The sequence below is a fragment of the Anolis carolinensis genome, chromosome 1 (assembly GCF_035594765.1).
Source record: "Anolis carolinensis isolate JA03-04 chromosome 1, rAnoCar3.1.pri, whole genome shotgun sequence".
NCBI lineage: Eukaryota > Metazoa > Chordata > Lepidosauria > Squamata > Dactyloidae > Anolis > Anolis carolinensis.
Window position 1 is genome coordinate 285,201,054 of NC_085841.1, and position 16,044 is coordinate 285,217,097.

At 38.4% G+C, this 16,044-nt stretch overlaps 1 protein-coding gene across 3 annotated transcripts in view; it reads right to left on the bottom strand.

The window, feature by feature from the left end:
- Positions 1–16,044, bottom strand: part of luzp2 (leucine zipper protein 2) — a 535,247-nt gene that overhangs the window by 260,050 nt on the left and 259,153 nt on the right. For all 3 annotated transcript variants that reach the window (XM_062981375.1, XM_062981352.1, XM_062981287.1), the window contains exon 4: positions 7,766–7,847. In XM_062981375.1, coding sequence (XP_062837445.1) covers positions 7,766–7,847 — 82 coding nt within the window. The remainder of the gene's footprint in view (positions 1–7,765; positions 7,848–16,044) is intronic.

Consider the following 16,044-nt stretch of genomic DNA (forward strand, 5'->3'; position numbering starts at 1 on the left):
CTCGCCCTCTGGCCGCGCACGCGGACGGTGACGTTTGCCCGTCAGGGCATGTGCCTTTGCGGCTGCTTTCGAGGAGTGGGCGCAAGTTCCGTCTTGTGGGAACTGTTTCTTGCTGGTCTGTTGGTAATAACGAGGGTGGAGTGATCACAGACTGTGGGACAGTGTCCCATTCACCTTGAAAGGCAGTGTACTCAACGTTGTGGCCGCAGAACGGCCGCCTTTGGTTCCCCTTGCCCTCTGGCCGCGCACGCGGAATCACTGAAAGAAGTGGGACACCTTGGCCTTTACCACTTCTCAAAATTGTCTTCTTTTACTGTACCATTGCCTTGAGCGGGTGTAGTCGACAGCATGTGATGATAATCTTACGCAGAGTAAGAAGTAGAGAATCAATCCACTCAGAAACTCTTTTGCTATTAAAAACAATTACTTAATTATGTCTTCATGTTTCCTTTGGAATCAACATTTGTGCTTTGTTTCTACTTTGAATTCATTTCTACTCCATTACACACAATATCTTTCATAATTGTGCTTCCTCAAGTTTACTTTAACTGTATACCAACAGAAGTCATTTCCCTCTATCCAGCTCATCTGCAGGAGAACTTTAATAACCCCTGAAAAACACACTAGTCTTCCCTGAAGTGCAACTCCATGGAAACATGAACCTAACATCAGAGCCTTAAAACCTTCCTCTTCCAAAAAGCCTTAGAGGTCTGTGTGGTCGTTTGTAGCCTATTTAAGAATTGGTTGCCAGGCCAATAGTATTTCGCACTGTATTGTTTTTTAACTGTCAAACTACCTCCTCTTCAGTCCTCGGACTAGAGCCGTGTTTTTACACCACTGTTTTTTAAGCTGGTAATGCTGTTTGCTGACTGTGACTTCAGTTTTATCTTATGTCTTATTGACCCAACATGAACACAGAAGAGTCTCACTGATCAAAGCTGAACGGGCCTACCTGAGCTGAAATAAGCAAATTTCTTGGATTGGACTTGTTGAAGAAAAGCATATAACACATCATATGAGGTTATGATTTTCCTAATAAAGCACCATAAATTCATGTTATACAACCAAGGAGACATAAGAAGTCGTTCTATATGCTGAAATGATATGTTGCTATTGCTTACTTTATGAATTTGGCTGCAAAATATCACAATATAATGGAATCATTGACTACAGAAATGGCTAGATTTTTCCAGAGGCTTGACGGTTTGCTGTTATGGAGTGTATCTTTGTGTCATGGGTTGTGGTGTGTGGGCGTGGGGCCGGCCAACGGTGGTCGGCCCCCCTGGTCTGAGGGGCTTGGGCCCACATTTCGAAAGCAGACGTTAAGAAAGCATGCCCTTCCCCCTGTGGGTTCAGCGGTGTGGGCGTGGGGCCGGCCAACGGTGGCCGGCCCCCCGGGTCTGAGGGGCTTGGGCCCACATTTCGAAAGCAGACGTTAAGAAAGCATGCCCTTCCCCCTGTGGGTTCAGCGGTGTGGGCGTGGGGCCGGCCAACGGTGGCCGGCCCCCCGGGTCTGAGGGGCTTGGGCCCACATTTCCTGGTTTTTTTCTTCTCTCTCTGTCTCTGGGAAGCGTGCCGGCCCACTGTGGCCGGCCTAGTATTTCAGGGTGTGGGCCTTTTTGGCCGTGGCTTCTTCTGTCTTTTCTTTGGTCTTTGCTGCCTCTCGGCCTACGTGGCCGAGTTTCCCCCGATGCACCGCCTCTCTCTTCTCTCGCGGCTGTCGTTCTTTGCCCCTTTATGCGAGTTTGCACCGAAGCCTCCTTTGGGGCGGCGGCCCCTCTTTCTTCCTGTCTGGGAAGCGTGCCGGCCAACGGTGGCCGGCCTAGTATTTTAAAGTGTGGGCCTTTTCGGCCGTGGCTTCTTCTGTCTTTTCTTTGGTCTTTGCTGCCTCTCGGCCTACGTGGCCGAGTTTCCCCCGATGCAGCGCCTCTCTCTTCTCTCGCCGGCTGTCGTTCTTTACCCCTTTGTGCAATCTTGCACAGAAGCCTTCTTTGGGGCGGCGGCCCCTCTTTCTTCCTGTCAGGGAAGCGTGCCGGCCAACGGTGGCCGGCCTAGTATTTCAGTGTGTGGGCCTTGCCGGATGTGGCTTTTTCTTTCTTTTCTTTTCTTTTCATGAAATCAGCGGGGAGGATGGGCGGGTTGTGTTTCCACAGAACACCACTCAAAGAAACAGTTACAGGTATCCAATACTGTTCTAAATTGCTCGACAACAAAATGATAGAATCATAGAAACATGGCACCAAACATCATAGAATCATAAAGCTAGAAGAGACCATCCAGTCCAACGCCATTCTGCCATGCAAAAACAATATACAGTAGAGTCTCACTTATCCAACACTCGCTTATCCAATGTTCTGGATTATCCAACGCATTTTTGTAGTCAATGTTTTCAATACATCATGATATTTGGGGGTTAATTTGTAAATACAGTAACACACACACATATGCAGGGACTACACCAATTTAACAAAGTTTCAGCCACAAAAACAAAGTTTCTGAAGTAGAGCAATGACTTTCACAGTAAAGACAACCCAATTTAACAGGAAATAAGACTTTCAAACCAGGAACAGATTTCTGCAATTATTAAAAAATGGTTTATTATAAAAGCTATGAAAATTTGCCAAAAATCAGAGGATAAGGGAAACGTTCCACATTTTGGTGAGCTATCAGTGTTAAATGTGTTCTACCACTGTACCAAGATTGAAGAAGATCACTCAAAAAATGAGGGCGGGAGAGCCCCCTAAGTCCCCCCCCTTCGGGCTGTTTTTGGGCCACTGCGCATGCACGTCCGCCATTAACGAATTAATTTCGAAAATAACGAATTTTCGTTAATTTTGAAAAATTTTGGGGGCCAAATTCGTTATTAGCAACAAAAACGAAAAACTGCCCCCTCTAGTTTTGAAACGAGTTTAGAATCAAATTTTTCATGGATCGATCAAGCCTATTGCCTATTTAAATTGCTGATATAAATAATTTTGATTTGAAGAGGCAATCCTATGGACACTCGCCTTACCACTGTATATACTGAGATTTATTCATAAGAAAACATAAATAGGCATATAATGCACATCACTGTTGCTCATTGGGTTTATTTAATGAGTTACCACCTTACCTGCAGACCAAGGAATGCTTATTAAAAATAAAGCAAAACATCTGTTGTTTGTCTGAAATACTTAACTGCAAGAGGGTACATGTTCACTAGAGTGGAAAATCACAGCTATTGTTTTCTCCAGGAAATGAACATCATATTTTGGGAATCCACTGAGATTAATTGTGTTATGGAACTTAACATATACAATGGCCTCTGCAAATTCATTTAGATGAATTTGATGTAGTAGGCAGAGAATTTATCACACATTACATTTATTATTCTAATATAATTCCATATGATTTCTTCCAAATGGGATATCAACACAGGGAACATCAGCTAGAGGGAGTTTTTGCTACAGGTAACTGCCACACATGATTACACACCCATTTTTTCTTCCATGAAAATCACTCATTTAAAACAACCAGCCATGGACCATGAATTTCTGACTCTATTTTACATGCCTTCTTGAGTCCAGAAGATGCAAAACAAACTATAATAAATACAGAATTTAATAAATATTAAATTTTCCTTCCACAGGGTTAAATCATGACTCTTTCAATATTTTATTTTTGACATCTTTAATTTGGAAAAAAGGGTTTGATTCCTCTCCACTGGAATTTGCCCTTCTTACTCAAAATATTCTGGGTTTTTTTTATTTATCCTTGGAATAATATAAATTATGATGTGAATTGACTCTTGAGCTTTCTGTTAACGGTAAGGAGATAAGAAACGGAGCAGGTGGATATACTTCTGAATCCTCTGCTCCAAGTGTTACGTCTGAATCAGGCTTAAAGCACCATTCATTCCAAAATTCTGTTTCTGAGAACACCCCAAAAGGTCCCACTAACATGTATGAACAATCATCCTATCTCATACTTTTCTTTCCTGATACATATCCTTCCCCATTTGCAGAATGCTCTGTAAGTGGAAACTATACTTAATTATCATGGATACTCTCTTTTGATAAAGCCATCTTATATGAAAGTAGAACTATTGTATTGTAGTTGTTAGAGTGCTGTACTGGAAGTCAAGAGATAGAGGTTCTCCACTAAGCCATGAAGTTCACTGATGCCAAACACTCTTGCCTGTGTCTGATCTAACATACAGTGTTGTTATGATGAGAAAGGAGAAGAGCCATTTACTTGATCCCTGAGCTCACTAAAAGAAAGGCAAGACAAAACAAATTACAAGAAGCCCCCATTTATCTGACAAGTCAGAGATTGGAGCATTGTCATAAAATGGAATCGGTTGAAAAGTGAAACACAAGGTTATTTTAGCTTGCAGATGCATTTTGGCCACTGAGCAATGTGAATAGCACACTATATATCACTTTTAAATGTGTGATAAAGCTACATGGACTTTTGCGTATATTCAAAAGTGATTCAAAGAAAGGTCCTCCCATTCTATAGCAAGCCTTGGGAGCATGCACATGCACAAAAGCAGTCCCGAGCAAATCTCATAGGCATAAAGAACTGATGAAAGAGTATAGTGTCATCGAATTAATGGAATTTATCTGAAATTTGCAAGTACTGAAAAGTAAATCACCAAAAAGTGAGATGTCAAAAGAAGGAGGAAGACTTTATTCTCTGTTTTGGGAATTCTATAATCCTGAGTCATGCACTCTATATGTGCTTTCTGATGTCTTTGATGTATGAACACCTTAGCTAAATCGAGGTTCAGCCAATTTTAGTACAATGCATTGTAATAAAAGGAAGCAGTGAGGTCATTTAAAACTGGAAGTTATTTCAGGGCTTCTCAGAGTAAAATTACAAAATTACATTACAAAATTAACTGTAGTAATTTAGAGTACTGAAACAAAGGAGCTAATAGTACTAATTTTCAATTGATTTCAAAGAACAAGTGTACAAAGAATCATCATTTGTTTTTGGCTGCACAATTCAAAGTTATGTGTACCCTAAGAGCAACAAGGTCAGCCTGCTACAAGGTCAGCCTACATAATTGTCTTTGGTCCTGGCTTTTGTCCTGTTCACATAGGACATTTCCCCACCAATGTTATGGAACTAAGGCTAGCATCTGCCAATCATCTGAGTGGCTCCTGCACAATTCTGGGAAATACAGTTCAGGACATTTGGAATTATCAGCTAGACAGGTCCTCAGATTCCCTAAACAACATTTTCCAGAAATCTGCAGGAGCAGATCAGATGATTGGCATCTTTGTGTCAAATTTGTCAGAGCTGCTAAACTTTACAGAAAAACCAGTGGGAGGTGGATCAACTTTCCATTACCCCTCATCATCCCTAAAGTTACTACCTACTCCCATGAAAATCTTTATAAGAGAAACTCATATCATGCTGTTACACATAAGAGCAATTTTATACATTAAAAAGTTAATTGTGTTCATTTTCACATTTTATCTAAACTCCCATGTGGTACATGTTTTTATCTCCAGTTGTTATTCACTATATTCTTTTTCTTTTATTCATTTGAATCATTGTTTTATACCATTACAATATTATTTTATATTGCTGAAGTGAACATGTTTGTGAACTTGTATGGCTTATATTTTACAGGCTTTCTAATATGTGAAAGGGGGTGTTCTTCCGATGTGTTTTAATCAATTATCTAGAACATTAATCATATGTCCTCAAAATTATTTGATATACCCAATTCCAATTTTTTCAACTGTACATTTGTTTACTAACTTTTTCATAAGTGATTATAATTTAATTGTCATGGGTTATTTATATTTTTGGGGATGTATACCCTGAAATATTTTGACTTCTTCTCTCCCAGTTTTATTTCCAGGATGGATTATATTCTTTTTAACTCTTTCCAGGTAAAGTTTCTGTGTAAGATTTCTGATTTTTGAATGTTTATGGCCAATTCCGATAATTTTTCAAATTTCTTTTTAATATTATTTGCTTCCTTTACAGAGTCTTCTGGTGCCCCAAGTAGAATCATTGCATCATCCATGTAAACATTAATCTTAATTTGTTCCTGGCCAATTTTATATCTTTTGATTCTTTTATCATTTCTAATATGGTTAGCTAATGCCTCAATTGCCCATGCAAAGAAAATGGGTGAAAGGGGGCATCCTTGTTTAGTTCTGCTATTGATCCTTATTGTTTTGACCTAAATACATTTATAAGTAATTCTACCTGATTGTCTTTGTATAATTCCTTAATTACTTTGCAAAAATTCCCTCCTAAATTGGATGCTTCACATACTTGGGATGGGTACTAACAGTTTACCATATCGAAAGCCTTATAAACATCCAATTTTGTTATCAACAGTTTCTATTTTTCTATGGTTGCTTGGTTTATTACATTTATTACATTCCTCAATTGGTTGGCTAATCTATTTTTAATGAAACCATATTGATCCTCCCCTAATATCATTTTTTTGGTGCAACATGTGGTTTTGAGAAGATTTTTTTTCAAAAACTCATAGATTTTTATGCAAAATTTTGTTATATGAACAAAAGACTGAACAAAAAAATCTTGTGTTTTTGAAAACAGGACTTTTTGCAAAAAATATTTTCTACACAAAAGATATTCATTCAATAAATAATGTTTCTTTTATAAATGTAGTTACTAAGTTTTATTTTTAAAAACCCACTAATTTCTCACAAAAAAAGGAAATGAGTTTTTAAGAGCAAGCTTTTTAAGCACAAAAGCCTCACATGTATCTTTCACAATATATTTTTCTCCAATAATTCAAAATATGTGAATACTTGGGAGGGAATAAGATGTAGAAATTATTTGTTCTTGCAAGCCAGAACAAAATAATTACATATTTGCTGTCAGCTCTTGAAAGCTATAGGACTCAATGCAGGCTCACACAGGCAGTTCCGTGGAAATGCTTTATTGAAGACCTCCTTTTCAAGTTGTAAACAAAGCTAGAACTAACGTATTCCTGCAAAACCCCGAGTATATCCACCTCCTACCTCCCCCCCTTTCCATATTCACACGTATCTGTGATGTAGTCGTTTCCCAGGCTTGAAAAACCAGAGTGGGCCATAAAACCCATCCTCCTAGCCAGATGGCCCTTATCATTGAGATTATCTCCCACCCCCCATTGCTCTGACAGGATGTGGAGAGTTCAGCTGTTATGAGTGCTAGACTTTCACATCCTGACATTTGCATATCTGGGGAAAGTGTGGCTCTCAAGCTTCCTATGGCACCAACTCATCAGTGTCTCCACCATTCCCCTGGATGCCATATCAAGTTCCCAAAGTAAAGCAAATATGGGGCATTTTTTTCACTCCACAATAATCACAACTCAGTGTAAAGCCAATACCTCATTATCTAAACAGCAAAAAAGAGGCTCAAAGCAAAAGTGGAAGTGATATAATACATGATGCCACTTCATGATCATAAAAAGTGCCTTGCAGCCCACAAGTGCACTGTTGGCAAAACACTAGTGTCCCTTACATATAGGATTATAGTGTGTGTTTTTCTTTTCTTTTTGTCCTATTCTATTCTATTCTATTCTTTGAATCAACTTGGGACAGTTCAGAAAAAAAATGAAAACCCAAATTTCAATGATGAACAGTTAGTTTTTTTAAGTTACACTTAATAGATTTCTGCACTTCGCTTCATAGCTAACAAAATGTTTTCATGTGAATATAGTTGAGTTACTGAAGAATTTACAAAGGACAGGTCACAGGAAGGTGGAATAAAATAATAATAAAAGGCGTATACAATTACTCACTGTAGCTTGCTGTTTTTCTGCCTTCTCAGCTGCCTCATTAAGCTGTTTCTGAAAGGCCTCCTGGAGCGATTTCATTTCTTCCCTAGTTTATTGAAGAGAAGGAAAAAAATACAAATTTCACTTCTAGTGTCCATTATGGGACAAAAAAAAGAATTATTTTGCTTTATTCTTATTTCATGACAATTTAATTATATAGCTTAACCAGTGTTTGTCCTTTAAGGAGGCCATTCATTAATTATTCCCAGTGTGTACCAGCAACATGCCAATAGAAAGCCAATGTTGTCTCACTTTTGTATCTGTTATATTTCCTGCTGTGTGAAATAGTCAGTTGGACAATTCCTGCTGGGAAATAAAAGCTATAGTGAAATAGTCACAAACAAAGATGATATCAACATAATCAAAGGCACATCAAGTTACACATATATAGTTGTGAATGGGGGCGGGTATGAATTTCCTTCAAAGCAAAAAACAGGTTTCAAATATTGTATTTAATTTGTTAACTCTTACATTTCAAAGCAAATCATAATTTCTCCATTCTCAAGTAGAAGCTTTTGTTGTTGTTTATAGAAGATTATTAGTTTAACATATGTGTGCCAAACTTTTTAAATCTTTTAAAATTGTCCTTTGGTATTGAAGAAACTGGCCTTTTTGTTGAGATCCAATTTAAAAATTAAACATGGAAGAAGACAATAAAATCTACACTATAAAGTAAATCAGTTATGTCCCTATAACTGATTCAATATGCCTGATGATCTTTGACCACAACAGACTTGGAGAATTAATGCATACCTGCTGAATTAATCTAGAAAATCAAAAGCCAAGACCCACATCAAATGATTAGTGTCACTGAATTATATCTATACCTCCATTAACTACATTATATACAATATGTCCTTCTCCATGTATTCAGTATTCAACATCTGGAGTTTAATTTTCCCCACTCCAAAATAGAGTTCCCTCCCCCCAAGAAGTGTTTGTGGTCCTAAGGTTCTCCTCAAACACTTCCTGCCCAGGTACAGTCAAAATATAGGGTTCACAATCCATGGTTTCAGGTGTCCACAAGATGTGTGCGCATCTTGGAATGACTCCATCATGGATATAGCTGTCATAACATACACTGAAACTGAGATCATAAGGTACTATTCATACAGTACAAGGTGGAATATTATAAATATAGCTTGGATCAAAAGAAAATTATGTAAAGTTAACAGTGTGTACCTGGTTCATATGTGTTATGTCTGCTTAATGTAGACTGAACCAGCAAACATTATTTGATGCCCCTGAGGAAACCACCTTCTTATCACCAGATTGCACAAAGTAATGGGATTTCACCAGTCACTTGAAGCAGACTGGTTTTCAAAACCAACAACAAACCAGAGACAACTAGATTTTAATCAGAGTGTTGCTTTTCACCAAAGTGGTGACTTATTATATTAGCACAGACATGCAGCCAATGAATGACTGGTCCCAATCTGGGACACACTATTCTGATTAGAGCAGACATGTATTAAACATAAGAACAACTGGAGATACTTTCAATTGGGGTCAATGCACGATTCCTGAAAGCTAAATAATGTATAGCCCACCGGTAAATCTGATAGGTCTTTTCTTCTGTGTTTTGGAAGATTTATCAAATGGTATACAAGATAATGCTTCAGGACTGTGATACTATGTATCTGGCAGGAGGTATTTGAAGTATTATTTGATCTATGTTTCTTGGGAGAAGAGCACACAATTGATGAAGCACATCTTTTGCATTAATTACAGGCCAGTTTTCAAGCTTTGGCATTTTATCAATAGGAATATCTAAAAATTTATGTTTCCCTAGCCTAAGTGGGCTCTCAATCCAAAAAGTCCAGAATTATTAATTGTTATACTGCTCTGAGAGGTGGTTTCCATAGTATTTGCTTGGAGTGTCAGAAAAAAATCAAGAAAAGAAGCAAAGCAAGCTGTTTCCCCAACACACTGTGCATCTCACAATGCTTGTCTCTGGAAATCAGCATGCTGAAGCCAAGCTCTGTATTCATTTCCCATGGAAACTATCTTCACACTTTTCAGTTGGTTCATCATGACAGCTTTGAGGTAACACTTTGCTTCAGTGGAGACAAATGTTAGTTGTTTATAGTAGCAATTGGAAAATTACTCCCATATTGATTTGAAATCATTTTGGTAACTATGGACAGCTGGAAATATCACATATGCTTTTGATACTCTTGGCTTTGTGCATTATGTTGCCACAGTGATCACCCTGCTTTTTGGAGTGGGGTAGATTCATATTTTGTTTGGCAGAATCCATCAACTTACTGGTAGTAATTGTTGTTCAAAGAACTTGATATGCTAGACTGCTGACTGAACTTTCTCAACCCAAGTTAGCATATTCAACACAAATATGCAAAAGAGATGTGTATTATAAATGGAAGCTCAAGGTGATTCTAGACAGGCAAGGACATGAATAGGACTTCATCCAGTCTTGGATAACAAACAAAATATTCTGGGTTCACTATGTAGTAGGCCTGTGCGATTGATAAAAAAAAATATGTTTCATTAGTTGTTACAAAATCTGGGGGCTCCAATGGGTGATTTCTAAAATATTTCTAAAATATCGTGTCAATTTTGTTACTATAATGAGAGTAACAAATTATTAGTTACTATTTCATTGAGTAATTGCCCGGGCAGGTCTGGGGCTCCCTTCTCACTCATTTTAGAGCTATTTGGGTGAAATTTGCTATGATGGTAGAAAATATTTATCACTGTTACCCCCCCCCCCCCCCATTTTCAGATTGTTTCACTCATCTATTGAATTTTGGGGATTTTTTAAAAACCTTTAAAAACAAAATACAAACTACAAGAGCTATGTCCTTGAATTTCACTACAATTACATAACATACCCAGGGCATAATTTCCCTCAAGTTTCAGAAAAATTCATACATCTTCTGATTTTTGAGAATTTTTTTAATGTTTGTCAAAAATTAAATCTTTTTTAGCTGCTATGGCTGGCCAGAGTGGAGCGGAGTGGGGTTCACACTTAGAGGACAAGACACATTTTCCACTGCGAGCAAGTCCATGAAGTGTCAGAATGTTTGGGTCATCCACAGATTTTTAGTAAATTCTTAATATTTCTAGAAATAAAATCTCCTTTAAAAGAAACCCAAAGGTATCCCAACAGAACCCCTGTGAAATAGGAAAATAAATACATTTTTATATGAGAACAACAAATGTGGTCCACAGAGTTATGCCGAAAGAGATTCCTAGTGAAGTATTTCCTAGGAATCTCCAAGTCCGATAGCAGAACTATGGCCATAACTCCTTTCTTCGGTTGGTTGCTCTGTGAATTAAAATTGTGTCACAGACATTAATGTAGCTTAATTTTTAATTTAATTTTTAATTTTATCTGCATTTCTATACCGCTTTCTCACCCGTGGGGGGACTCAAAGCGGTTTACAACATAATAAATGGCAAAATTCAATGCCTCATATATATATACAAAAACTAGCTGTGCCCGGCCACGCGTTGCTGTGGCGAAGTCTGGTGGTATGGGAAATAAAGTATTGAGGAATTGGTGGTAGTTAAGGTCAAGGGTAAAGGTTTTCCCCAGACATTAAGTCCAGTCGTGTCTGACTCTGGGGGTTGGTGCTCATCTCCATTTCTAAGCCGAAGAGCCGGCGTTGTCCGTAGACTCCTCCAAGGTCATGTGGGATGACTACATGGAGCGGCGTTACCTTCCCGCCAGAGCAGTACCTATTGATGCACTCACATTTGCATGTTTTCGAACTTCTGGGTTGGCAGAAGCTGGAGCTAACAGTGGGGGCTCTCTCCGCTCCCCCAATTCAAACCTGCGGCCTTTCGGTCCAGACGTTCAGCAGCTCAGCGCTTTAACACGCTGTGCCATCAGGGGATATTATTTCCTAAAGGTTGTGAATATACAATATTTCTGATTGGTTTTTTTTGTTTGTTGGAGGCAAGTATGAATGCTGCAATTAGGAAAAATGATTAGGATGTAATGGCCTTGCAGCTTTAAAGCCTGGCTGTTTCCTCCCTGAGTGAATTTTTTGTTGGGAGGTGTTAGCTGGCCCTGATTGTTTCCTGTCTGGAATTCCCTTGTTTTCAGAGTGGTGTTGTTTGCGATATTTTATGTGCTTCTACTGTCTGTGGCCCTGAGAAAACAGAGGATTTGCCAGACTTTGATGATGGGAATACTTTGTTGGGAGGTGTTAGCTGGCCCTGATTGTTTCCTGTGTGGAATTCCCCTGTTTATTTACTGTCCTGGTTTTAGAGATTATATTGTTCTGCATTATTCTATCCCAGTAATTATTTCATATTAAAGAAGAATCTCACTTATCCAACATTCGCTTATACAATGTTCTGGATTATCCAACGCAGTCTGCCTTTTCATAATCAATGTTTTTGTAGTCAGTTTTTTAAATTCATTGTGATATTTTAGTGGTAAATTTGTAAATACAGTACAGTAGAGTCTCACTTATCCAACATAAACGGGCTGGCAGAATGTTGGATAAGCGAATATGTTGGATAATAAGGAGGGATTAAGGATAAGCCTATTAAACATCAAATTAAGTTATGATTTCACAAATTAAGGACCAAAACATCATGTTAGACAACAAATTTGGAAGAAAAAGTAGTTCAATACGCAGTAATTCTATGTAGAAATTACTGGATTTATGAATTTAGCACCAAAATATCACGATATATTGAAAGCATTGACTACAAAAATGCATTGGATAATCCAGAACGTTGGATAAGCGAGTGTTGGATAAGTGAGACTCTACTGTAAATACTACATAGCATTACTGCGCATGGAACTACTTTTTCTGTCAAATTTATTGTATAATATGATGTTTTGGTGCTTAATTTGTATAACGATTACCTAATTTGATGTTTAATTGGCTTTTCCTGAATCCCTTCTTATTATCCAACATATTCACTTATCCTGCCGGCCTGTTTACGTTGGATAAGTGAGACTCTACTGTATATTTCTAATCTTATATTATCTGCTCAGAACTGGGTTATCTGAGGCCCCTTCTTCACAGCTGTATAAAATTCACACTGAAGTGGATTATATGGTAGTGCGGAGTCAAGATAATCCAGTGCAAAGCAGATAATATAAGATTATAAATGGGTTATATAGCTGTGTGGAAGGGCCTTGAGTCTACACTGCCATATAATCCAGTGCAAATTAGATAATCTGTGGAAGAAGACTCAGTGAGGCCTAAATCTGCTTGTCCCGTAACTGAAACCTGGCTGTCCCTTGGCTGGTTGCTAGGCAACCAAGTGGGCAGAGATTAGCCCTCTAAACTGGCAGCAATTGGATAAAAAATTATTGCTCTCCCTCTAATTAGGACTTTATTTTTCTTTTCTTTTTGTTGTATCAACCTTGAGGCATGGATGATGGGTTGTGTTGTCAAATTTTGAGGTTGGGGGGACCTGTACTTTTGTTGTTTTGTGAATTGCCGTGATGCCATCACTCTTTTATATATATAGATATATCGCATATCTAAATCAAAAACATTCAATTGTAGATTAAAACCATTAAAACTATAAAAACATCAAATACAGACTAATGCATGAAACATGTCATTACAGCAATTAACATAGATCCCGTCTCTTCCCCACCACCATCCCCCATCTCCCTCTCCATAGAGTTTCAACCCCTCTTTATATACCCTCCCTGTTCTCCCAGGAAGCAAGATGGTGGAAGCACCAAAGCTATTGCTTAGAGTCGGTTGATAATGTCAAGAGTGGCTTTTTTCAGGCTAAGAAAACATATTTCTTGGACTTGTTTATGCCAGAGAAAAATCACAATGTACTTACGCAAAATAACCAGGTAAAAGTTTTGATTCTTAAATTTTCTGATATCACGTTGTATGCACGGATCTAACAAATTCTATCTGACTTACAACAGAGAATTAAAATTTTGCATAGCTCTACTATGTAGCTGTACTCCTGAACCCATTTTCATTTCTGGATTGCCTGATAGTGACTGTGGCTATATGTATTATTATTATTATTATTATCATCATCATCATCGTCGTCATTATCATTTATATTTTGCTTTTTTCTACATACAGAGATGCAAAGCAGCTCACAATTAAAACATTACAATACAACTTAAAATGTGCAAATATACAAATATTAAAACAGTAATAAACATCATTAATATTAAAAACAATTCAAGTTAAAACAATAAAAAATTTAAAACCACAGCACCCCCTGACTAGATCTTAAACACCTTCATATTAAATGCATCTCTGAATTAAAAGGCTTTAGCCTGCCACCAGAAGTACAGAAGGGAGGGGGCTATTCTGGCTTCCCTGGGCAGGGAGTTGCAGAGTTGAAGGGCAGCCACCGAGAAGGCCCGCTCTCTTGATCCCACCAACCGAGCTTGAGATGGAAGTAGGACCAAGAGAAGAACCTCTCCTGAAGATCTCAGGGCCCAGGGAAGCTCATATAAAGGGATGCAGGCAGCCAAATAGCATGGGCCTGGACTGTCTAGGGCTTTAAAGGTCATAACCATCACTTTGAATTGTGCCCAGAAACAGACTGGCAGCCAGCAGAGCTGCTTAACTCCATGTTGTCTGCTCCCTGAAGCCAGCTCCAGTAAGCAACCTTGCTGCAGCTCTTTGGACCAGCTGAAGTTTTTGAGCACTCTTCAGAGGCAGCCTCACATAGAGTGCATTACAGTAATCCACACCAGATGGATGTACCACCATGTACCACCATGGCCAGATCTGGCTTCCCAAAGAACGGGCACAGTTGGCACACTAGTTTTAATTGTGCAAAGGCCCTCCTGGCCATTTCTGACATCTGGACCTCCAGGTCTAGTGTCAAATCTAGAAGGACCCCCAAACTGCAAACCTGTGTCTTCAGGGGGAGTGTGACCCCATCCAGCACAGGCTAGATCCCTGGTCTGTCTTCTGACTGACCAGGAGTACCTCTGTCTTGTCTGGATTAAGTTTCAATTTGTTTGCTCCCGTCCAGTCCATTACTAATGACAGACACTGGTTTAAGGTCAGAACAGCTTCCTTGGCATTAGGTGGAAAGTAGTAGAGTTAGGTGTTATCTGCATATAGGTGGCACCAAACTCCAAAACTCAAGATGACTTCTCCCAGCAGCTCCATGTGTGCCTTTTAGCCTCATGATAATAGAGATTCAGAGGGTAGATAATTGCAAAAAACATTTCTCCCCATTGGATGAGATTATGAGAAATTTTGTGCACTTTTTTAATTTCAAGGGACAGTATGCAAAAAGATTGGCAAGAAACATATTGCACAGAATACACTGGATTTTACACAAAACACATTTTTACATAGGCTTTTTCTTTGCAGAAACAAATATTTGAGCAAAATGTCCTACAATGAGGGAATTTGGGGAAAAAATTGCCTGAAAATATATATATATATATATATATATATATATATATATATATATATATATAATAAAACTTTATTTATATCCCGCCACCATCTCCCCAACGGGGACTATATAATTATATATATTTGAAGGCTGAAGGCTGAAGTATGATGGAGGGACATGGGAAGAAAATAGGTTCCTCCTCCTTAATCAGTTGTCACCTCACATTAATGAATGTCTTGTTCTGATCCTTCTCCTCCTATCATCAGGACTTTGCATCCACATCAGAGAATCTATTCTTCTCCATCCATGAGAAGTTATAGATTCCAATGCTGTAGATTATACTAGGATATATATATGCCAAAATTCAAGAATCGGGTTCAATAATTATGCACTCCTTTAAAAATTTTTTACAATACCATTGCATCACATGTAGTAGAAACCTTTCGTGATTTCTGGACTACCCTGCATATAGTATTTTCATGCAATGACAGATCTCTTCTAAACGTATACAGGCAGTCCCCTAGTTACAAACATTCAAACTGCAAACAATTCAGAGTTAAGAATGGGGGTAAGACAAAAGGAAGCTAGAGAAATCTACCCCTAAGAAGGAAAATTCACTCCACTCCTGGAAGAGTTATGGGAAAAAGTTGTCTCCACTGAAGCTTTATTACCAATCCTTGTTTCCACAACAAGCCCAATTTTTCAAAGTCCAGTTATCACAGGGACAGGTGAAATTTTCTGAACAGGAGGACATACCACAAAACAAACATCACAGGGGTGCTAACCCTTCTCTATGCTATCCAAAGCTAAAAACAATATTTTTGGCTGGAGTTACACTTAAAAATGTACCTGTTCTGACATACAAATTCAATTTAAGAACAAAACTACAGAATCTATCTTGATCTTAACTT